Source organism: Microtus oregoni, unplaced genomic scaffold (assembly GCF_018167655.1).
Source record: "Microtus oregoni isolate MIOR12 unplaced genomic scaffold, Mior012 000002F_ref0000024, whole genome shotgun sequence".
Lineage (NCBI taxonomy): Eukaryota > Metazoa > Chordata > Mammalia > Rodentia > Cricetidae > Microtus > Microtus oregoni.
Genome location: NW_024543061.1, coordinates 56,447,689 through 56,470,602, shown reverse-complemented (window position 1 = coordinate 56,470,602; position 22,914 = coordinate 56,447,689). Strand labels below are relative to the sequence as shown.

The 22,914-nt window shown below is 45.7% G+C and overlaps 2 protein-coding genes across 2 annotated transcripts in view; one reads left to right on the top strand and one right to left on the bottom strand.

The window, feature by feature from the left end:
* Mkrn2 (makorin ring finger protein 2) overlaps positions 1 to 8,470 on the bottom strand; it is a 35,094-nt gene extending 26,624 nt beyond the window's left edge. Inside the window, exon 1 of the mRNA XM_041645198.1 lies at positions 8,341 to 8,470. Coding sequence (XP_041501132.1) covers positions 8,341 to 8,366 — 26 coding nt within the window. The 5' untranslated portion in view covers positions 8,367 to 8,470. The remainder of the gene's footprint in view (positions 1 to 8,340) is intronic.
* Positions 8,471 to 14,597: 6,127 nt separating this feature from the next.
* Mkrn2os (MKRN2 opposite strand) lies at positions 14,598 to 21,630 on the top strand. Its single transcript, XM_041642177.1, has 4 exons — positions 14,598 to 14,920; positions 17,325 to 17,374; positions 18,737 to 18,899; positions 21,226 to 21,630. The coding sequence occupies exons 1-4, from the start codon at positions 14,703 to 14,705 to the stop codon at positions 21,446 to 21,448; spliced, it is 654 nt and encodes a 217-aa protein (XP_041498111.1). The 5' UTR covers positions 14,598 to 14,702; the 3' UTR covers positions 21,449 to 21,630.
* Positions 21,631 to 22,914: the final 1,284 nt, after the last annotated feature.

Genomic DNA, 22,914 nt, shown 5'->3' with positions numbered 1-22,914 from the left:
GACGTAAGAATTTCTCACTGTGTCAACTGTGTCATGGTGTGGTTGATATTAAGTCTATTTTCTGTTGGGTCTGGAAGGCGGGTCACAGGCAGAAGCTGCTCTGGCCCCACACTGCACCTGACCTGGTACCTCCGGTGAGAAAAAGTGTTGTGTGCTTCTCTGCAGGGGTAGAAGCAGCCCTCTGGACTCCTGCTCACCCTACCTGGCTGTATATCCTTCCTAAGCCAGTGTAACAGCCTTGGTCTGGAGTCTAGCTGTATGCTAAAATACTATAACACCATGACTCTAGCCAGTCTCCAGGTGTTAGGGTGGGTAGTCCTGGGACTCTTCCAGACAAGATATTCCATATCTAAACAGTTGGGTAGTTCTTTTTATTTTCTGAGACAAAGTTTTGTTCTCTATTGCCTCAGCTGACTCTGAACTCCTGGACTCAAGTGGCTGAGAGGATAGGCATACCACAACACCAGGTTTGGTGATTCTTTGAGGAATGCCACTCAGGACAGCAGTGGAGCAAGACATGATGGGACACACCTGTAATCCCAACACTTGGTCTGAGTTAGGGACTATAAATTGGATAATAGTTTGGTCCAGAGAAATGACACCCAGTCTCAACAAAACAACACAAAATGACTATAATATATTGTAATCATCCACAAATTGGAACTTTGAAGGCACAAAAACAACCTGGCACAACAGTCCAACCTGCAGTGAAGAACAGGACTGGCAAGCTCTAACACATGGTAGCAGTCAAGTTCAGAATGGTTACAAAAGTAGAAGGCCGGGTATAGTAGACCAAGCCTTTATCCCAGCACTTGAGAGGCAGAGGCAGGCAGATCTCTGAGGTAGAGGCCAGCCTGGCCTACACAGTGAGTTCCACAGGATAGTCAAAGCTACATAGCGAGAGCCTATCTCAAAACAACTACAAAGCCCAGGGAGCTAAGATAAACACTTGACAGTCTTCTGGAAAAGACCAGAGATTTCCTTAGTCAGAGTAGAGACTACCAAAGGTTGCCTGTTCTACCAGACAGGTGACAGCAGACTGGCTACAGTGCAAGAGCACACAAAGAAGAGTTTTCAAATCTGACTGCTACCTTCCCAAACCACACTCAGCAACCAGTCTTCTGGATCACCACAGCTTAAAACCAGAATTCAACAGTAAAACAAATGTCAGAAAGCACACAAACACATGGAAACGGAACACTGTCCACCTAAATCACCACTGCATCAAGGAAGAAACAAAGGAAGAGATCAAATACTTCCTAATTCAATGAAAATAACTGCTTAACATACTCAAACTTTTGGGACATAATGAAAGCAGTGCTAAGAGGAAAGTTCATAGCACTAAATGCCTACATAAAGAAGCTGGAACGCCCCTCCATTGCTGGTGGGAGTGCAAATGGTACAGTTGCATTGGAAATCAGTATAGCGATTTCTCAGAAAATTACAACCTTCCTCAAGACCCAGCAATACCACTTTTGGGTATATACCCAAAGGATGCTCAATCGTACCACAAGAACATGTGCTCAAATATGTTCATAGAAGCTTTGTTTGTCATCGCCAGAACCTGGAAACAACCTAAATGCCCCTCGATCAAAGAATGGATAAGGAAAATGTGGTGCATTTACACAATGGAGTACTACACAGTGGAAAAAAATAATGTCATCTTGAAATTTGCAGGCAAATAGATGGATCTAGAAAACATCATATTGAGTGAGGTAACTCAAGACCCAGCAAGACAAATATATGTACTCACTCTTAAGTGGCTTTTAGACAAAGCAAAGAAAAACCAGCATACAATTCACAATCCAGAGAACATAGACAACAAAGAGGACCCTAAGAGAGACAGACATACATGGACCTAATCTACATGGGAAGTAGAAAAAGACAAGATCTCCTGAGTAAATTGGGAGCATGGGGATCATGGGAGAGGACAGAAAGGGGGGGGGGAGAGGAGCAGAGAAAAATATATAGTTCAATAAAAACAATTTTTTAAAAAAGAAAAAATAATAAGATGAACTGAAAAAAAAACTGGAAAAATTCCACACTAGCAAGGTAACAGAACACTTGAAAGCTATAGAACAAAAAGAAGCATACTCATCCAGAAGAAGCAGATGGTGGGAAATAATCAAATTGAGGGCTGAAAGCAATAAAATAGAAACAAAGAAAACAATACAAAAGATCAATGAGAAAAAACACAGGTTCTTCAAGAAAAATCAACAAGAGTGACAAACCTTTATCCAAATAAGAGACAGAATATCCAAATAACAAAATCAGAGATGAAAGAGGGACTATAACACCATGGAGGAGATCCAGAGAATCCAGGTCACACTTCAAAATCTGTACTCCACAAAACTAGAAATGTTAAAGGAAATTGAGAATTTTCTGGACAAGTTCTACATGCCAAATTAAATCAAGACCAAATAAACAAATTAAATAGATCTATAACCCAAAAGGAAATAGAAACAATCATCAAAAGCCTCCCAACCAAAAAGGCCCAGGGCCAAATTGTTTCCGTGCAGAATTCTACCAGAAATTTCAAAGCAGAGCTATACTGATACTCCTCAAATTGTTCCACACAATAGAAGCAGAAGGAACATTGTCAAACTCTTTTTATGAGGCTACAATTATCCTGATACCCAAACCACACAAAGACAGCCAAGAAAGAGAATTATAGACCAATCTCCCTCATGAACATTGATGCAAAAAAACACTCAATAAAATACTGGCAAACCAAATCCAAGAACACATCAGAAACATCAGCCATCTTGATCAAGTTGGCTTCATTCCAGAGATGCAGGGATACAGGTCAACATGAAAATCGGTCAATGTAATCCACCATATAAACAACTGAAATAAAAAACCACATGATCATCTCATTAGATGCTGGAAAAAGCCTTCGACAGAATGCAACACCCCTTCATGATAAAGGTCTTGGGGAGAACAGGGATATAAGAAACATTCCTAAACATAATAAAGGCAATATACAGCAAGCCAACAGCCAACATCAAACTAAATAGAGAGAAACTCAAAGAGATTCCACTAAAATTAGGAACAAGATAAGGCTGTCCACTCTCTTCATAGTTATTTAATATAGTACCCGAAGTTCTAGTTACAGCAATAAGACAACAAAAGGAGATCAAGGGCACACAAATTGGAAAGAAAAAAGTCAAACTTTTGCTATTTGCTGATGATACAATAGTATATATGTGATCCCAAAAATTCTATGAGGGAACTCCTATAGCTGATAAATACCTTCAGTAATGCTATAAGATTAACTAAAAAAAAAAAATCAGGAGCCCTCCTATATACTATATACGAATAATAAAGGGGTTGAGAAAGAAATCAGAGAAATATCACCATTCACAATAGCCACAAACAATATAAAATATCATATGGTAACTCTAACCAATCAAATAAAAGACCTATATGACAAGAACTTTAAGTCTTTGAAGAACAAAACTGAAGACGATATCAGAAAATGGAAAGATCTCTCATGCTCATGGATAGACTAACATAGTAAAAATGACAATCTTACCAAAAGCAATCTACAGATTCAATGCAATACCCATCAAAATCCCAGCACAATTTTTCAAATCTTGAAAGAACAATATTAAATTTCATATGAAAAAAAAAAAAACCCAGGATAGCCAAAACAACCCTCTACAATAAAGGAACATCTGGAGGCATCACCATCCCTGACTTCAAGCTCTATGATAGAGTTACATTAATGAAATCAGCTTGGCATTGGCATAAAAACAGACAGGTGGACCAATGGAATCAAACTGAAGACCTTGATATTAACCCACACACCTATGAACACCTGATTTTTGACAAAGAAGCTAAAAATATAAAGTGGAAAAAAGAAAGCAGCTTCAACAAACGGTGCTGGTATAACTGGATGTTGACATGTGGAAGAATCCAAATAGGCCCATATCTATCACTATGCACAAAATTCAAGTCCAAATGGATCAAAGACCTCAACATAAATCCATCCACACTGAACCACAAAGAAGAGAAAGTGAGAAGCAGCTTTGAATGCATTGGCACAAGAGAACACTTCCTAAATATAACAGCAGTAGCACAGACACTGAGAGCAACAATTAATGATGGGACCTCCTGAAACTGAAAAGCTTCTATAAAGCAAAGGATATAGTCAACAAGACAAAATGACAGCCTACAGAATGGAAAAGATCTTCACCAACTCCACATCGGACAGAGGGCTGATCTCCAAAATATACAAAGAACTCAAGAAACTTGACATCAAACTACCAAATAATCCAATTAATAAATGGGGTACAGATCTAAACACAGAATTCAACAGAAAAATCTCCAATGGCCGAAAGGCACTCAAGGAAATGCTAACATCCCTAGTCATCAGGAAAATGCAAATCAAAACTCTGAGATACCATCTTATTATACCAATTAGAATGGCTAAGATCTAAAACACGGATGACAGCTTATGCTGGAGAGGATGTGGAGTACAGGAAACACTCCTTGATTGCTGGTTGGAGAGCAAATGTACGGTCACTTTGAAAATCAGTACAGCGATTTCTCAGAAAATTAGAAATCAATCTACCTCAAGACCCAGCAACACCACTCACTTTTGGGTATATACCCAAAGGATGCTCAGTAATACCACAAGGACATATGTTCAACTATGTTCATAGCAGCATTATTCTTGCCAGAACCTGGAAACAACCTAGATGCTCCTCAAACGAAGAATGGATTAAAAAAAAAAAGTGGTATATTTACACAGTGGATGGAGTAGTAACTCAGAAGTAAAAAAACAATGACATCTTTAAATTTCCAGGCAAATGGATAGAAGTAGACAAAACCATCCTGAGTGAGGTAACCCAGATCCAGAAAGAAAAATACAGTGTATACTCATTCATAAGTGGATACCACACATAAAGCAAAGGACTACCAATCTACAGTCCACAACTCCAGAGAAGCTTGACCCCTCTTCCAAAAACAGATGGAAGCAGATGCAGAGATTTACAACTGACTACTGGACCGAGCTCCCGGAGTACAATAGAACTGAGGGAGGAGCGATAATATGAACAAAGGGGTCAAGACCATGATGGGGACACCCACAGAACCAGCTGACCCCGAGCTAGTGGGAGATCACTGACTCCAGACTGACAACTGGATAACCTGTATAGGACCAAACTAGGCTCCCTGAATACAGGTGACAATGATGTGGCTTGGGCAGCATATGGGGTCACTGGCAGTGGGACCAGGATCTAACTCCAATGCATGAACTGACTTTGTGGAGCCCATTCTCTACAAAGCGATAACCTTGCTCAGCCTAGGCACGGGGTGGGGTGGGGGGGAAAGGCCTTGGTCCTGCCTCAAGGACACGGTGATGGGACAGACTTAGATGACCTGGGGGGGGGGCTTACCCTCTCTGAGGAGTGGATGGGGGGTGTGGTGGGGGGCAGGTGGTGGGAGGAGATGGAGGGAGGGTTAACTGAGATTGGTATGTAAAAAATAATAAAGAAAAACAAAGACAAAAGCTCTGAAATATCCTTTAATTGAGCACGAGCTATGAGACTCAATGCTAGCCATCACACCTGCACCACTCTGAAGCTGAGCTTAGGGAAAACCTGACAATCCTGAGGTTGTTTCACTGTCCAGTAGACAGAGCACAGGCTGCAAATCACTGGAGAGACAAGTCTCTGGCCATGTCTGTGAGGGATCATCCAGATTAGGCCAACAGAGGGGGAAGACCCACCATAAATGTGGTGGTGCCATTCCTCAGGCTGGGTCAAGACTGAATTAAAAAAGAGTGAGATGAGCACCAATAGTCATTGCTCTCTGGGTGTGATGTGAGCCACTCTCTCATGCTCCTCCTATCACACGACTCCCCCTTCATCACGAACTGTAACCTCGACCTGTGATCAGAATGAATATACCCTTTCTTCACTAAGCTGCTCTTGTCAGGTAGAGCGCAACCGATACAGCACCACGTTCTGTATGACTTGACAGGGCTGCAGAAAGAAGCCCGCGAACACCAGTCAGCCCGTCAACAGAAACTATTCTTTCCCAGAAACAGCCCTTAGAACCCTCTTACTTATGAGACAGAGCTTTCGGATCAGGTTATCTCCAGATACAAAAGAGAAAACACCAAAAAGAAATCAAAATGGCTTGACTTAAGAATTATATAAAGATTTTTGTAGTCATACATCTTAGGAAAGCCTAAGCGGTGGAATTAAACCATAAAGCAGTCAGGTGTGGTGGTACACACCTTTAATCCTAGCAAGGGAGGGCAGAGATTGGCAGATCTGAGTTCAAGACTAGCTTGATCTACACAGCAAGTTCAAGGACCGACAAGGCTACAATAGAGACCCTGCCTCAAACAATTGTCAAAACCATAAGCGAGCAATTTTGTAAGTAATTTTCAACGGGAGGTGGTGGCACATGCCTTTAGTTACTGCACTTGGGAGGCAGAGGCAGGAGGATCTCTGAGTTCAAGGCCGACCTGGTCTGTGGAGCGAGTTCCAGGACAGGCTCTAAAGTTACACAGAGAAACTCTATCTCAGAAAACAACAACAAAAACAAATGAACAACAACAACAACAAAAAAAAAAAAACCCCAAAGCAACCAACCAAAAAGAACCAAAAAGGCCAGGCGGTGGTGGCGTGGGTGCAAGCCTTTAATCCCAGCACTTGGGAGGAAGAGGCAGGTGGATCTCTGTGAGTTTGAGGTCAGCCTGGCTTACAAGAGCTAGTTCCAGGACAGCTAGGGTTGTTACACAGAGAAACCCTGTCTCAAAAAACCAACCAACCAACCAACCAAACAACAAAAACCCACTAAGTTATTTTTAAAGTAGCCCACATCAGAGGTAGGACACTATGATAGGAACATTTTCCTCCTGCAAAGATAAAGTGTGAATACATGCACATTCCCCCTCAACAAAGACATTCTAGTACCAATGATCCACAAGGCCGTGACAGACTGTCTCAAAGTCTCTGTTAAAGGAAATCAATGAAGGACTCCAGACAGGAACTAACAATGAGGCCCTGGAGGGGCACTGCTGACTGGATCACTCAGCCTTTCCTAAAACACCCAAGACCACAAGTCCAGGGGTGGCACCACCCATAGGGAGCTGGGCCCTCACCCATCAATCATGAAAATGAACTACAGCCTAGTCTGGTAGGAGCATTTTATCAATTCCCCCAATGACTCTGGCTCGTGTCAAGAAAACAAAACTAGCTAACACACAGACACTAATTGCAATTTTCTGATAACTACTTAACATAAGCCACCTGGGCCCTGGGCATCTGGCTCAATTAACCCTTATATAAAATTCAAAAAGAACTCTTCATAAAGGTGTCGTAAGGAGAGGCAACAAGGGAAGTAAATGAAATGTTTATCACACCAAACTACATCTCTGCTTCTTTTCGTTCTGTTTTTTGTTGTTTGTTTGTTTTTCGAGACAGGGTTTCTCAGTAGCTGTGGCGCCAGTGCTAGAACGCACACCGTGGACCAAGCTGGCCTTGAAGTTACAGAGATCCGCCTGCCTCTGCCCCCTCAAGTGCTGAGATTAACGGCGTGTGCCACCAACGCCCGGCACATCTATTTCTTAATTCATTGAAACCAACTGAAATTTTTGTAAGCTGAAGCTCCTCCTTCAAAAATGCTCGGGCGTGTCTTAATTTTTTTTTTTTGTAATTTAGAGTATTTTTATTCACATGTCTTGCGGATAGCACAAGAGTCTAAACATGGAATTCATCGTATACACATACCCTGAAAATTTTAAACAGTATTTCCGATAATTTTTGTTTTTAATATAACAAAATGTTATGGTGTGGAATTTTCCACTTGTAGTACCATGTCGGCACTCAAAAAGCTTGGAATTCGGGATGCTTACAAGCTGTACTTCCCAAGCAAGCAAACCCACAGGACTAAAGCCCAAGAACAGCCACAAGCTCGTCACCGAGTATCGACGTTGCTACTCAACCCAACTATTTTAATTTCAAAATAGCAGTCACAAGAGTAGCTTTCTGGTTCTCCACCTCGTCTAACAAGCCATCCATCAATGTCGTCTTTCTGCTCCTAAATGGGTTTCGCTTTAACTTCTCTCGGTGGTCTCGGTTTCCTGCATCGCAAAATGAGCGATCATCTCAGGATAAGGAATGCGACCGGCCCGGGTTTCCCCGCAATCCCTCCCGGCTCACTCTCTGCAAGCCGCCGCTGCAGATGCTCTGGCCGCTCCAGCCTCTCCGCGGCCTTCGGGTTCCTGCGTGTTATCCCCGCTGTACATGGCCCGCCACGGTCGGGCTCGGCCCCTCACCTCCCTCCGGCAGCGCCCAAGGCCCCGCGGCGCAGCGCACTCACCTGCAGGTGACCTGTTTGGTGCTCATGGCGGCGGGGACACGGGCTGAAGTCGCACTGAACTCTCAGGGCCTCCACCGCCGCGGCCGAGCCCGGCCCCGCCCGCCCGCGCAGTTGCGTCACTCTACCGCGCACCACCCCCGCGCGTGCGTCACCTATAGGGTGCCGGCCGGAAACTTAGCCGTCACAATTAGTTCCGCCGGGGCGTGGAGCCGGAAGGTCCTTACTCCTTAGCCCTCCGGGTTCACGTTTCAAGACTACGGGGCGGAGCGTGTCTGGCATCCTAGACTTGCCAGTCATCTGCCACATCTTCCAAGACAGACTTTTTCAAAAGTAGTTTTATTATTTATTTTTATCTTATGGTATGAGTGTTTTTGCCGGCATGTATGGCTGTGCACCATGTGGGGGCAGTGGCTCAGCCAGATGAGGGAGTTGGATTACCTGGAACTAGAGTTTCAGCCGGTTGTGAGCTGCCATGCGGGTGCTGGGAACTGAACTTTTGGACCTCTGCAAAAGCCAGTGCTCCAAACCACTGAGACATCCTCTAATAAGAATATTTTATTTTTTTTAGTAATTTCATTATGTATTTTGATCATATCCATCTTAAATAGCCCCTCTCCCTCTGGTCTGTTTATGAAAACACATGCATAACTCAAGGCAGAAACCTGAAGACAAAAATTGAAGCAATAGGGGGCTGGAGAGATGGCTCAGAGGTTAAGAGCACTGACTGCTCTTCCAGAGGTCCTGAGTTCAATTCCCAACAACCACATGGTGGCTCACAACCATCTGTAATAAGATCTGGTGCCTTCTTCTGGCTAGCAAGCATACAGACAAAACACTGTATACAAATAAATAAAATCTTTAAAAAAAATTGAAGCAATATGTAACACACACACACACATAATTTTGATTCTTGCAAACTATAGTTGTGTTGTCTGCTTTGAAAAAGTTATCTCCCCATTTATTGTGTTAAATTGGCATTGCATAGAAGTTAACAGTATATTGGCCTGGAAACATTATATTTATTTTTTCCATTTGTATAAAGGTAGTGCAGTGTATTAAACATGTAAATAAGACATCTATGTCAACAACCAACCCTGCAATCAAGGCTCAGGGAACATCATGGAAAGAAAGGCAGAAAGAATGTAAAAGCTGGAGGTGGGAGGAATGCTAAGAAATGTTGTCTTGCCGGAGAGTGGTGGTGCACGCCTTTAATCCCAGCACTCGGGAGGCAGAGGCAGGCAGATCTTTGCAAGTCGAGGCCAGCCTGGTCTACAAGAGCTAGTTCCAGGACAGGCTCCAAAGCTACAGAGAAACCCTGTCTCGAAAAAACAAACAAAAAAGAAGAAATGCTATCTTCTTGTCACGCATAGTATTAGACACATGAATACACAGCAGGCGTGGCTGTCTGCGCAAGACTGGGCCTGTGGCCAGGTGCGGTGGTGCACGCCTTTAATGCTAATCCTTTAATCTGGAGGCAGAGGTAATTAGATCTCTGGGAGTTTGAGACCATCCTGGTCTACACAGACTAGCCAAGACTTCATAGTGAGACTTTTTCTGGAAGGAAAAAAAGGTTGGGCTCATCAGCATTCCATCACAAATGGGGAAGGGCTCATAAGGATCCACCCTCCTCACAGTGGGCTCTAAGCAGTTAGTGGTTGCTGGGAGAGGGGAGTCTTATTCCCTCTTATTCCTTGGTGGTGCAGCCACTAGCAAGTTGCCCTTGCTCAAGTAAATGATCCTTTCCATGCATGCAAAAATCGTGTATGATCACAAGTATCTTGAGGGAGGAAAGAGTTTATTTCAGCTTACAGTTCTATGCAATTAGAGAAACAATTAATAAATAGGACCTCCTGAAACTGAAAAGCTTCTGTAAAGCAAAGGACACGGTCAACAAGACAAAACGACAGCCTATAGAATGGGAAAAGATCTTCACTAACCCACATCAGACAGAGGTCTGATCTCCAAAATATGCAAAGAACTTAAGAAATTGGTCACCAAAAGGACAAATAATCCAATAAAAAAATGGAATCTAAACAGAGGAATCTAAAATGGCTGAAAGACACTTAAGGAAATGTTCAACATCCTTAGTCATCAAAGAAATGCAAATCAAAACAACTCTGAGATTCCATTTTACAACTGTAAGAATGGCCAAAATCAAAAACACTGATGACAACTTATGCTGGAGAGATTGTGGGGGAAAGGGAACACTTTTGCATTGCTGGTGGGAATGCAAGCTGGTACAACCACTTTGGATGTCAGTGTGGCGATTAGGAAACAATCTTCCTCAAGACCACTTTTGGGTATATATCCAAAGGATGCTCAATCGTGACATAAGGACATGTGCTCAGCTATGTTCATAGCAGCATTGTTTGTCATAGCCAGAACCTGGAAACAACCTAAATGCCCTTCGACCGAAGAATAGATAAGGAAAATGTGGTATATTTACACAATGGAGTACTACACAGCAAAAAACAAACAAACAAACAAAAAAAAAACCGACATCTTGAATTTTGCAGTAAAATGGATGGATCTAGAAAACATTATTTTGAGTGAGGTAACCCAGACCAGGAAGACAATTATCACATATTCTCACTCATAGGTAGTTTTTTAAACATAAAGCAAAGAAAGCAAGCCTGATATAGGAGGTCCTTCTGTATTTGTGTTGCTTTCATTGGTTAAATAAAGAAACTGCCTTGGCTTTTTGATAGGGCAGAACTTAGATAGGCAGAAAGACAGAACAGAAGGCTGGGAGGAGGAAGGCAGACAGGGAGAGCCGCCATAAAATCGCTAGGTCAGAGGCGCTGAATCTTTCCCAGTAAGCCATGACCTGGTGGTGATACACAGATTAACAGAAATGGGTTAGATCAGGATGTGAGAGTTGGCCAAGAAGAGTAATTAATACAATTTCTTTGTTCTTATTTTGGGAGTTAAGCTAGCCCTCATACTACAACCAGCCTACAAACCATAATCCCAGAGAATTTAGACTACAATGTGGACACTAAGAGAGACATACATAGATATAATCTACGTGGGAAGTAGAAGAAGATAAGATCTCCTGAGTGAATTGGGAGCATGGGGACCTTGGGGGAGGATTGAAGGGGGAAGGGGAGAGGCAGGGAGGGGAGCAGAGCACAGAGAAACCCTGTCTCGAAAAACCAAAAAAAAAAAAAAAAAAAAAAAGAAAAATGTAGAGATCAATAAATATCAATAAAAAATGTTATAAAAAAAACCCTGGCACATTAAGTAAAGTTTATTAAGACACATTACCTCAGCCCATTTTTTTTTAAATAGGGTTAACATTTCTTTCTCTTTTTCTCTGTTTCCGTGTTGGGGATTTACAAGGGCCCTACCAACCGAGCTAGCGTCCCTGACCCTAGCCTGAAAGTATTAATTGTGTGGGTTTTTTTTTCTCTGAAAACATAAAAATAAAAAAGGTCACCCCCCCAAATCTAAGAGCCTCTCTGACTAGTGGGAAAACACAAAACTAAATATGAATAATCGACTAGAGAGTTCTGTACTGAGTTCAAATGAGCTGTTTATTGTGGGAAGGAAAACGGCTCGGCCCAGACACATCTTCTTCACCATGACCCACAGTAAGTGATTTAGATAGTGGCCCTCTCCTTTTACCACAGAAGCAAGCTGTGCCGATCCTCTGCCAACCTCATCCAGTTGAGTAAGGTCTGAGAAGTGCCAGAGGAGTTGTGTGACCTCTGCACTTGCCATGAGCAGGGAGGCTGACATTCCCTTCGCTGGCAGCATCGAAGACATTTGATCCTGCCCTGTGTAAACTCTACCCCTCCCTTAGCATCCCATACAGAGACTCCAGCCCCCTGCCAGGAGAGCAGCTGTCCAGAAGATGAAGATGAGGAGAATCTAGACCACACAGTGGAAGAGGACGGGTCACAGAAATCTGAAGGTAAAGGCATTGGGGAGCAAACAACAAGAAATAACAACCACAACGTGGCCCGGGCAGTGGTGGTGGCGCACGCCTTTAATTCCAGCACTCCGGAGGCAGAGGCAGGTAGATCTCTGTGAGTTTGAGGCCAGTCTGGTCTACAAGAGCTAGTTCCAGGACAGGCACCAACAGCTACAGAGAAACCCTGTCTCAAAAACAAACAAACAAACAAACAACAACAAACTGGGCGGGGCAGTGGTGGCACACGCCTTTAATCCTAGCACTCGGGAGGCAGAGGCAGGTGAATCCCCGTGAGTTTGAGGCCAGCCTGGTCTACAAGAGTTAGTTCCAGGACATCTAGGACTGTTAACCCTGTCTCGGAAAACAAAGAAAAAAAGACACCCCCCCCCCCCCCCCCCCCCCCCCCCCCCCCCCCCGTCATTCTAGAGAAAACTGACAAAGAGCTAGAGGCAAGTTAGAGGAGTCTGCTCAGGCAAGCGTCTGCTGCCGACACTCCAGAGAAACTTTCTGTGTGGGTGTCAAGCTTCAAAGCTGAAACAACAGGGCTGAGCACAGGGACTTTGAGAAGGAACAGCAGGCCTCAGCCGCCTAACTTCTTTAAAGACAACTCTGCCTTCCTCGGCTGTGTCTCCAGCCCTCTCCGGAGGCTATGTGAGGGGACCGCTCCACGACCAGGAGTCAGGCACACCCACCCTGCTGGTGAAAGGACACACAGGTCGTTTGTAGCTGGCACACCTCAATAGAGTCTGATGAGGATGCAGCATTCTGTACACAGCCAGGAACACAACTCTGAAGAGTTTGGCTAACTCTGAAACAAGTTCCCTTCCTTACCCTTCCAGGTGCCACTGCACCCATTACTAGTGAATGCTGTGTGCGGAGCGAGGCCAATTCGTGGGTCCCTACATCCTTCCTCCTCTGTCTCATAGCTCTGCCTGCTACAAGACAGGCCTGGCTACTCTAAACGCTAAAGGAAAGAAAAGAAAGAAAAGCAACAATAAAACCCCCTTGAACTATTTCAAGTACTTAAGGATGACTGCTGAGAGCAAGCAGCCACTCTGCTGGGACCCTGGCTGGGGGCTTTGAGAGCACTTTGTACTGCTGGTCTCTTAGGTGCTCAGCAGGAGCCCCCCTCCTTCTGCGACAGATTTAAAATTTTTTACTACTATTTAATGTGCACTGGTTTGGCTGTTGTTTTTATATACATTGTAAGAAGAATATGTCTGGGGGAAAGCACCTTTAGGGAAACAATTACAGTCTGTTTATCTGGGAAAGAGAGGAAGGAAGGAAGTGTAGGAAGTAAGATAATAGATTCAAGAGACTAGTGAAAACAAAGCAGTTTGTTTTGTTTTTGTTTTTTGAGCCAGGGTTTCTCTGTGTTTCCTGGAACTCACTCTGTAGACCATACTGGTCTTTTTTTTCTTTTCTTTTCTTTTTACATTTATTTATTTATTATGTATACAGTATTCTATCTGTGTGTATGCCTGCAGGCCAGAAGAGGGCAACAGACCTCATTACAGATGGTTGTGAGCCACCATATGGTTGCTGGGAATTGAACTCAGGACCTTTGGAAGAGCAGGCAATGCTCTTAACCACTGAGCCATCTCTCCAGCTCCCGACCATGCTGGTCTTCAACTCAGAGATCTGCTGCCTGCCTTTGCCTCCCCAGTGCTAGCATTAAAGGTGTGCACCACCACTTCCCAGCTAACAAAGCAGATTTTAATATACCATTCTGGAGACAGGACATTAGCATTGGGAAAAGGCAAAAATGGCCCCCTGCTGATTTGACATAAAACAGTAGTTTTTAAAGTCCCCATAATCACAAGGAATTCCTGCTCCCTTTTCCTTAAGATCAGGACTTACCTCCTCTCTAAAGTCCCATTCAATTGGCTCAGGACACAAAGACTTATCTAATGAATAATTTGGGGTTTGAGACTGCCCCCTTTCTGAAGGAGGGCTGAGTCAGGCAGCATACTGCCCGTGATTTTCTTACTTTCAGAGTTCAGAGTTTCATGAGCCCGGGCTGCCAGCTAGAGGAGAGGGGAAAAAGTGCCTCGTTTATCTGGTGACTCTCTGATGGCCTCTGAGGCCGCCGAACACTGGAAATGAACTATAACAATTTATCTTCCATCAGGTAGGCAGTGACAATGGGCCTCCTGTTGGTCCCACTGGCAAAGGTTGAGGGACGGCGAGGCAGGCTGCATGGGAAAGCGGGGCTGCGAAAGTGTAGCGTCTACAAAGAAACTCGGTAAGGCAGCTCAAATGAACACTAGCTCTTTAAGAGCCCGGCGGCTAGAGCCTAGTTACTGGTTAATCTACCTGGTTTAGCTTTTGAAGCTTCCATCCATGATGAGGTCACCGTCGATCAGATTACACAGGTGGTGTGTGTTTACCAACTGTGAACAGGAAGTCGCCAGAAACGTGTGCTGGTGGCCCAGGCATCAGAGGGATGCACTTCGCAGGGTCCGGAAAGCCTCTAATTAAGTTCAGGCACTGCGAGAGGTCCATCTACAGTTTCAGTGTACCCCAATGCTGCCCCCTGTGCCAGGGGGACGTGGGCTCCACCAGGATAGAGGACGCACCTGTCAGCATCTCAGACCCGTTCTCCAATGGGCATCAAGAGAAATGCGCCTTCCTCCTCAAACCCACGAGAGGGACGTTCTTGAGGTACCGTGGCATGAGTTATACTGTACATGTGTTTCCTGCTGTGTGTCAGCCCTTACACCGGCTTTGAAGGACATGTGCCATGCTGTGCAGTGTGTGGGGGTTGCTTAGGGTAGACTCTCGTCCTCAAGTCTTCAGCCGCGGGCCTGTTTGTCCATTGGAGTGGGTGATGCAGGGTCAGGGTGCATGGCTTGCCTGCCTTGGAACGGTCCTGGGTTTTGTGTACACTTTTGTGTAGTATGCGAAAGACGGTGCATGGTGTATGAAGATACCTGATCTTAGGGAAAAGGGTGTGCTGAGCGACTGACTGGGGTAACCTGGAAGTGAATGTTACCAGAGAAACACTGCTTACAGCTCATACTTAGGTGACAAGCAGGTACAGTGTGCAGAGCAAAGTACAATCCCCGAGACACAGTTCTAAATGGAGGTGGATGAAATTAACAGTGAGGTCTAAGGGTTCCTCCCCTTTTCCTTCTTTTTATTTCCTCTTCCCTTTACAGTGCTAGAAGTCAAACCCAAAGCCTCACACAACCTGTGTGCTGTGCCAGTGCCCAGCGCTGAGCTGCACTTGCAGCTCCTCTGCCCTTAGCTTTCCCCCAGGCAGATAGGTCCTTGCTGTGTGACAGACTGGCCTGGAGCTTGTGATGTTGACCGGGGTGGCCTTGAACATGCGATCCTCAAGCCGCAGTGTCTTGAGTGCTAAGATCACAGACATGAGCCAACACATGCAGCTCTTCCAGGAGTTAAAACATGCAGATTAATAAAATTCCAATTAAAAAAAAAAACCAGTGTACTTTTTTTCCCCCTGGAAGTGTGCAAAGTTAATTTAGTGTTAACTCTGAAAACTCAACAGCAGGAGCCAAATGTTAAGGCTGGAGAGATGGCTCTGCTGTTGAAAGAATGCTGACTACTCTTCCAGAGGACCCAAGTTCAGCTCCCAGCACCTCCATGGTGTCTCACTGGAACTCCAGTCCCAGGGGATCCGACTCTCATCTCTCCTCTGGCCTCTGTGGGCACTGCACACACACATATGCAGGCAAGACGCCTGTACTCATAAATAAATCTTAAAAACTTGCAATATTAAGTAAGAACCAGGAAAATCCATATATAAGTAGGTTATTTTTAATTTCATACAATTATCTTTTAATAAAAATATATTTGATATTATTCAAATATTCAACTTCCCTGGAGCCTCCTCACTCCTTTGGGGAGACCCAAGTCTCCATCTTCCATCATCTCTGTTCTGTTTCAAAATCTTCCTTAACTTTTAGTTGTCGGTAACTTAGCCCAGGGTGGCCTTGAATTCTGATTCTCTCAGCACTAGCTTCCTTAGACTCCTAATGACAGGGTCCCTTCTAGACTCATGTCCTCAGGAAAGGTTATGACATCATTGGCAAAGAAGTCTGATGCTCCACTCTCTTCCCTTGTTCTAATGAGAACTTGTTTACTCTTTGGCAAATGCTAATACTGACGGGCATGGTCCTTTCCGACATGGGCAGAATGAGAAAAGAGGTGTGGACACTGGTTGCATACTGTTTGCAGAAACCATGGCAGCCCCTCCCACCGGACTCTCCAAACCGAGTTCTTCCCTTTCATCCACGTTTCCAAGTCTGCCTTCAGTCCCACAAAACTTGTGACAAAACCAGGCAGTGGCGCACACCTTTAATCCCAGCACTTGGGAGGCAGAGGCAGGTGGATCTCTGTGAGTTCGCCACCACCACTAAGTTTATTATTTTGTTAATGTTCTGTAACAAAACATTTGATATTCGGTTACAGGTTCAAGGCCAGCTTGGGCTACGTGGTGTGCCTTTGTCTGAAACAAAAACAAACTAAAAAGAACAATTTTAAGGGTGTGTGTAGGACAGAGGGGGCATGTGCTGAACACAAGTAAGGTCCTGGGTTTGCTCCCAGAACTAAGCAACCCAAACCAGAAAAACCGCAAGCCAACAGAGTAACAGTAAGAAACAGCAGTCCCGGGAGTACAGTGGCTGCGGGCTGCACTGAGCTGCGGTGAAGAAGGCTGAGAGTCTCTGAGCTGTCTCCAGGACCCTCTCACCCACTTTAGCTGGTGGGGTAGTGAGTGAACTCCCGGGGGGGGGGGGTATAGGAAGTTCCTCCACCATAAGACTGGGGGGCGTGGGTCCTGAGTCCTGCTTCTGCTGTATTCTTTAGCCAGCCTACAACCAATGGCGAGGCCTGGTGCAGGCCTCAGGGGTGGGGTGCATGCCCTGCTCTTTCAATGCCCATGCTTCACAGTCAAGCGTGGCACGAAGAGCTTGTTAATAGGCACAGTGGCACACTTGCGGTTGAAGCTGCCCTGGGCTCTGAGGCAGGAAGATCCTGAGTTCCAGGACAGCCTGGGCTATGTGGCAAGACTTCTTACCAAACCAACACCCCTCTGTTTCAGGGAGTACGATGGAAAGTCTGACCTGCACGTTGGACTCACTAACACACGTGGTGAGCACTTCTTGCATTTTTCCAGCCTAAGAAAACCCCACAACACCATTAAGGGAAAAGGAGGGTTTCCAGACAGCATGATGTCACAGCAACAGCAAACCAGTCTGCCTTCCTTGCATCTCCTACTACAACCCAAGCAAGTTGTGTGACGGGCAAGCCAGCGCTCCTTACAGTCTGTATATTTGGAAGACTAAGGACACTTTAGTGTTGCTGGGATGAAACTCAGGCAGGGCCTCTTGCTTGATCAACCCACGCCACCGCTGAGCCATACCCTGGCCCCTGGGAAGGTCTAATGTTTTCTCAGAGCGTCACAAACCTGCACACTTCTGTGTTGGATTTAAAGAGAAAGGAACAGATGGTTACAAGTTGAGTTGAGCCGGGCGGTGATGGCACACACCTTTAGTCCCAGCACTTGGGGGGCAGAGGCAGGCAGATCCCGGTGAGTTTGAGGTCAGCCTGGTCTACAGAGTGAGTTCTAGGACAGCCTGGACTATTTCAGAGGAACCCTGTCTCAAAAAAAAAAAAAAAAAAAAAAAAAGTTGAGTTGACCAAGATCTCAGTTCTTCTGTTTGAATCAGATTGCTATTGGCTTCTGATTCCCAACTCTCACAACCCACTACCCTGAGTCTCCCACTCTGCTGGGTCCCCCACTACGCTGGGACTCCCACTATACTGAGTTTCCCACTATGCTGGGCCCCCTCTATGCTGGGTCTCCCCACTACGCTGAGTCCCCCACTATGCTGAGTCTCCCACTATGCTGGGTCCCTGTACTCTAGGCTTGAAGAATGAAATGTGACTGGTGAGGTCTGCAGCCTTTGGCTTTAGAAAGCTGGACTGGGGTGGCTGTGTCAGAGCACTGGCCTAGCCTGAGCCTGAGTCAGGGTCAAAAGCAAAGGACCCACCATGGCTGGTGGGCAGGATTTAGCTTAGAGGCCGCTGAGCTACTCCCGGGAGACAGAGTGGTGGGACACTTGCCTAGCTTTCAAGAGGCCCTGAGTTTGACCCCAACAATAGAAACGTTTTAAAGAAAAAAACCTTCTATAGCTCGCTAGATCAGGGTTCTCAGTCTGTGGGTTGCGCCCCACTGGGGGTCATGGATATACTGAACATCAGGTATTTACATTATGCTTTATAACAGTAGCAAAATTACAGTTATGAAGTAGCAACAAAATAACTTTATGGTTGAGGGTCACTACAGCATGAGGAGCTGTATTAAAGAGGCGCAGCCTTAGGAAGGCTGAGAACCACTGCCCCAAATGGACTTGTCTGATAGCTGTAGACAAGCGTGACTCAGATTACAGGATCTACGGCTGCTGTCACTTTCTGAGCACCCGCCAGAGTGCCTTTGCTTTGGGTTTGCAGGTGTCGTGTATAATTACAACGCAGACGGTGTGCAGCGCGACGAGGCAGGATGGGAGCAGAGTCTCAGCGTCCCGCTAGTGCAGCCCAGCATGTTAGGACTCATGGATCAGTGGGATGTGTACCTGGAAGACTTCTCCACTTCGCCGGCCTGGCTGCCTCACAGGTAGGTGTCCAGAAAGACTGCGAGCCACTGCCATCCACCTGTCATGAAAGTGGCATCCTCATTGCTCTGTGGTTACTGCGGTACGTCAAGTACAGTTCGTCTGCCTTGAGACTGTCAACCTGTGAGAACAGTTAAACCCAGTTACCAGAAAATGTCCCTCCAAGGTTCATGTGTTTGGATACTTGTCCAGATGGTGGTGCTATCTTGAGAGAGAGAGCTGTGGAACTTGGGCAAGTGGGGCCTGGCTGGAGGAAGTGGGGCTCTTGGGATGGGCCTTGGGGTTTCTAGCCTGCCTTTCTTCCCGCCCAATCTGTGCCTTTCACTCCTTGGAGAGGTGAGAGCAGCCTCGTGTCCTGCTGTCACCAGCCTTCCCACAGGAGCGAGGCTGGACAGGTCCCTCAGAGCCCAGATGAAGCCACAGTCATTAGAAAAGCAACAGACAAGGGTCTGGAGCCCTGGAAGTTTTCTGGGGAGTGGGGCGGCCAATGCTGGAGGGCGAAGCGATGGCTGTTGTTACAGTCACAGTGTCCTGAGGACTTTGTGTCTGCTTAGTCAGTTCACGGATGTGGGAGGAAGCTTCTATTTTTACGATTTATCATTATTATTATTATTTTTTTTGAGATAGGGTTTCTCTGTGTAATAGTTCTAGCTGTCCTGGAACTAGCTCTTGTAGACCAGGCTGACCTCGAACTCACAGAGATCTGCCTGCTTCTGCCTCCTGAGTGCTGGGATTAAAGGCGTGTGCCACCACCACCTGGCTATTTTTAAGATAAAATTTTATTTGAAAATTTTTGTTTATTTTAAATGCATATGGCTGTTTTACCCGAGTGTAAGTGCACTATAAGCACAGACACATCGTGCCTGAAAAGGAACGATGAGGGGTCGGGTCCCCTAGAGCTGGACTTACAGATGTCATCAACAGCTGTGTGGTGCTGGGACCTGAACCTGGGTCCTCCTGAAGATCAGACAGGGTTCTTAATTGCTGAGCCATCCTCTAGCAAATGTTTTTAATTATTATTTTTCCCGAGACAAGGTCTCACTGTGTAGCCGAGGCTTGCAGGATAACCATCCTCTGCCTCAACCTCCAGAGTGCTGAGATTAAAGAACAATGTCACTATGCCCAGCTATGAGAATGTATTTATTTTATTTTATTTTATTTTATGTTTTTCAAGACAGGGTTTCTCTGTAGCTTTGGAGCCTGTCCTGAAACTAGCTCTTATAGACCAGGCTGACCTCGAACTCAACAGAGATCCGCCTGCCTCTGCCTCCCCAGTGCTGGGATTAAAGGCATGTGCTACCACTGCCCAGCGAGAATGTCTTTTTAAACATACATTAAAATTCATATTATGTTTCATAATTTTTATTTAATTTTTAGAGACAGGGTCTCTCTACATAACCTTGGCTCTCTTGGAACTCACTCTGTAGATCAGGCTGGTTTCCAACTCACAAAGATCTACACGCCTCTGCCTCCTCAGTTCTGGGATTAAAGATGTCTCGCTGGGTGGTGGTGCACGCCTTTAATCCCAGCACTCGGGAGGCAGAGGCAGGTGGATCTCTGTAAATTTGAGGCCAGCCTGGTCTACAAAGGGAGTTCCAGGACAGCCAGGGCTGTTACATAGAGAAACCTTGTCTTGAAAAAGATGTAAGTCTCTGTGCCTGGTCTCCATTTAAAAATGTTTAAGAAATGCATTTTATCCATTTATTTTGCGTGCCCCTGAATGTGTGCACGTGTGTGGAGCTCAGAGGACATCTTGGAAGAGTTGGTTCTCTCCTCTATGTGAGACCTGGAGATTGTCAGGCTTGCTGGTAGATGCCTTTACCATCGAGCACATTGTCAAGGGCTAGCACGGAGGCCTCTGCTGCGGCGGGGTTCAAGGCCAGCCTGGGGCGGGGTTCAAGGCCAGCCTGGGGCGGGGTTCAAGGCCAGCCTGCGGTGGGGTTCAAGGCCAGCCTGGGGCGGGGTTCAAGGCCAGCCTGCGGTGGGGTTCAAGGCCAGCCTGGGGCGGGGTTCAAGGCCAGCCTGCGGTGGGGTTCAAGGCCAGCCTGCGGTGGGGTTCAAGGCCAGCCTGCGGTGGGGTTCAAGGCCAGCCTGGGGCGGGGTTCAAGGCCAGCCTGCGGTGGGGTTCAAGGCCAGCCTGCGGTGGGGTTCAAGGCCAGCCTGGGGCGGGGTTCAAGGCCAGCCTGCGGTGGGGTTCAAGGCCAGCCTGGGGCGGGGTTCAAGGCCAGCCTGCGGTGGGGTTCAAGGCCAGCCTGGGGCGGGGTTCAAGGCCAGCCTGGGGAGCATTGCTGGCTGTCTCACTTCACTGGGGCTCCCTCTCTTCTCAAGGTATGAAGAGGACCATCACAACTGCTCCAGCTTCGCCCTCGCCTTCATTAACTGTGTCCTTGCCATGGAAGGCAAAGAGCAGCTGGACAAGAGGGCGTTCACAGAGAAGTACGTGATCCCGAGAACGCGCCTGGCCTCCAAGTACATCACACTCCACAGGGCCGTCCAGGAGAGGGGCTTCCATGTGGCTGACCATCCCGATCCAGTGACAAGCCTCTCTTAGGCAGTTTGTGCTGAATGCTGCATGCGATGGCAGTTGGGACAGCACATTCAGGTTTACTACCTTTAAATAGTACTGCAGATTTCTATCTATAATGAATTTACTGTGGCTAATAAAACTGATGTATAGTTTCCTTTAAGTATTATTATAAAAACTTGAAAAATTAATAAAAATTTACAAAACTAATAAAATCACAGAGTATGCAGTTCAATGGAAGAACCACCTGTCTATCATGTAAGAGACCCTAGGTTCAGCCCCCTGTAGCACACTCCCAAATTAATAAAAAAAATTAAAGCCAGGCAGTGGTGGCACACACCTTTGATCCCAGCAGAGGCAGGCGGATCTCTGTGTTTGAGGCCAGCCTGGTCTACAAGAGCTAGTTCCGGGACAGACTTCCAAAGCTACATACAGAGAAACCCTGTCTCGAAACACCAAAATAACAACAAAACAAAACAAACAAACAAACAAAAAACAAAAGAAAAAAATTATATTGCACTGGGTTTAAAAAACAACAACATTCTTTACAACTAACTTTCTCCAACAGTTCTGTTTTTAAGCTGAGAATCTGCTACTATCAAAGTGGAAAACCTTATTCACTGACGAAAGAAAACATTTTATATCAATTAATTTAAACCGAACACATTTACTTTTTTTTTTCTTTTTTTTTCGAGACAGGGTTTCTCTGTGGCTTTGGAGCCTGTCCTGGAACTAGCTCTGTATACCAGGCTGGTCTCGAACTCACAAAGATCCACCTGCCTCTGCCTCCCGAGTGCTGGGATTAAAGGCGTGCGCCACCACCGCCCGGCCACATTTACTTTTTGATGTGACTGAAAAGAATGACTGACCAGAGAGGGACCAGAGAGGGTACTGAAGGTAGGAGAGGGAGACACAGGTTCTGATGATGTAAGCAAGCATGTCTTACGTCTGCACAGGAAGGCTGTGGATGCAGCCAAATGGTTGAAAATCTGTCTGCACAGTAACCTCTGGATTGTCAAGAATAATAAAACAAAACAGAAACAAATATAACAGGGGCTGGAGAGATGGCTTAGCCACTAAGAGCATGTGTTCCTCTTGCAGAGGACTTGGTAAATTCCCAGTTCCTGCACGGCCACTCACAACCACCTGTTCCGGTTCCAGGGGATACAACACTCTCTTCGGGCCACTGTGGGCACGAGGCACAAGGTGGACAGACATACATGTAGGCAAAATACCCATACACATCAAATAAAATAATAATTCAAAATTAATATGACAAAACCCCCAAGTATAAGGGAAGCGCTTTTGAAACTGTCCTTCACCCTCTTCTGACGGAGCTAGCCACTGCTCGAACAGACCTCATTTCTCTCTGACCTGTTCTCCCCTTGGGCTTTTTTCCTTCCCTAGATGATCTCAAATTCTAGGGAGAACAAACTGAAAGCAGGATACCCAACACCCTATGACTGACTGGTCACTCAATACCCCATAAAGCA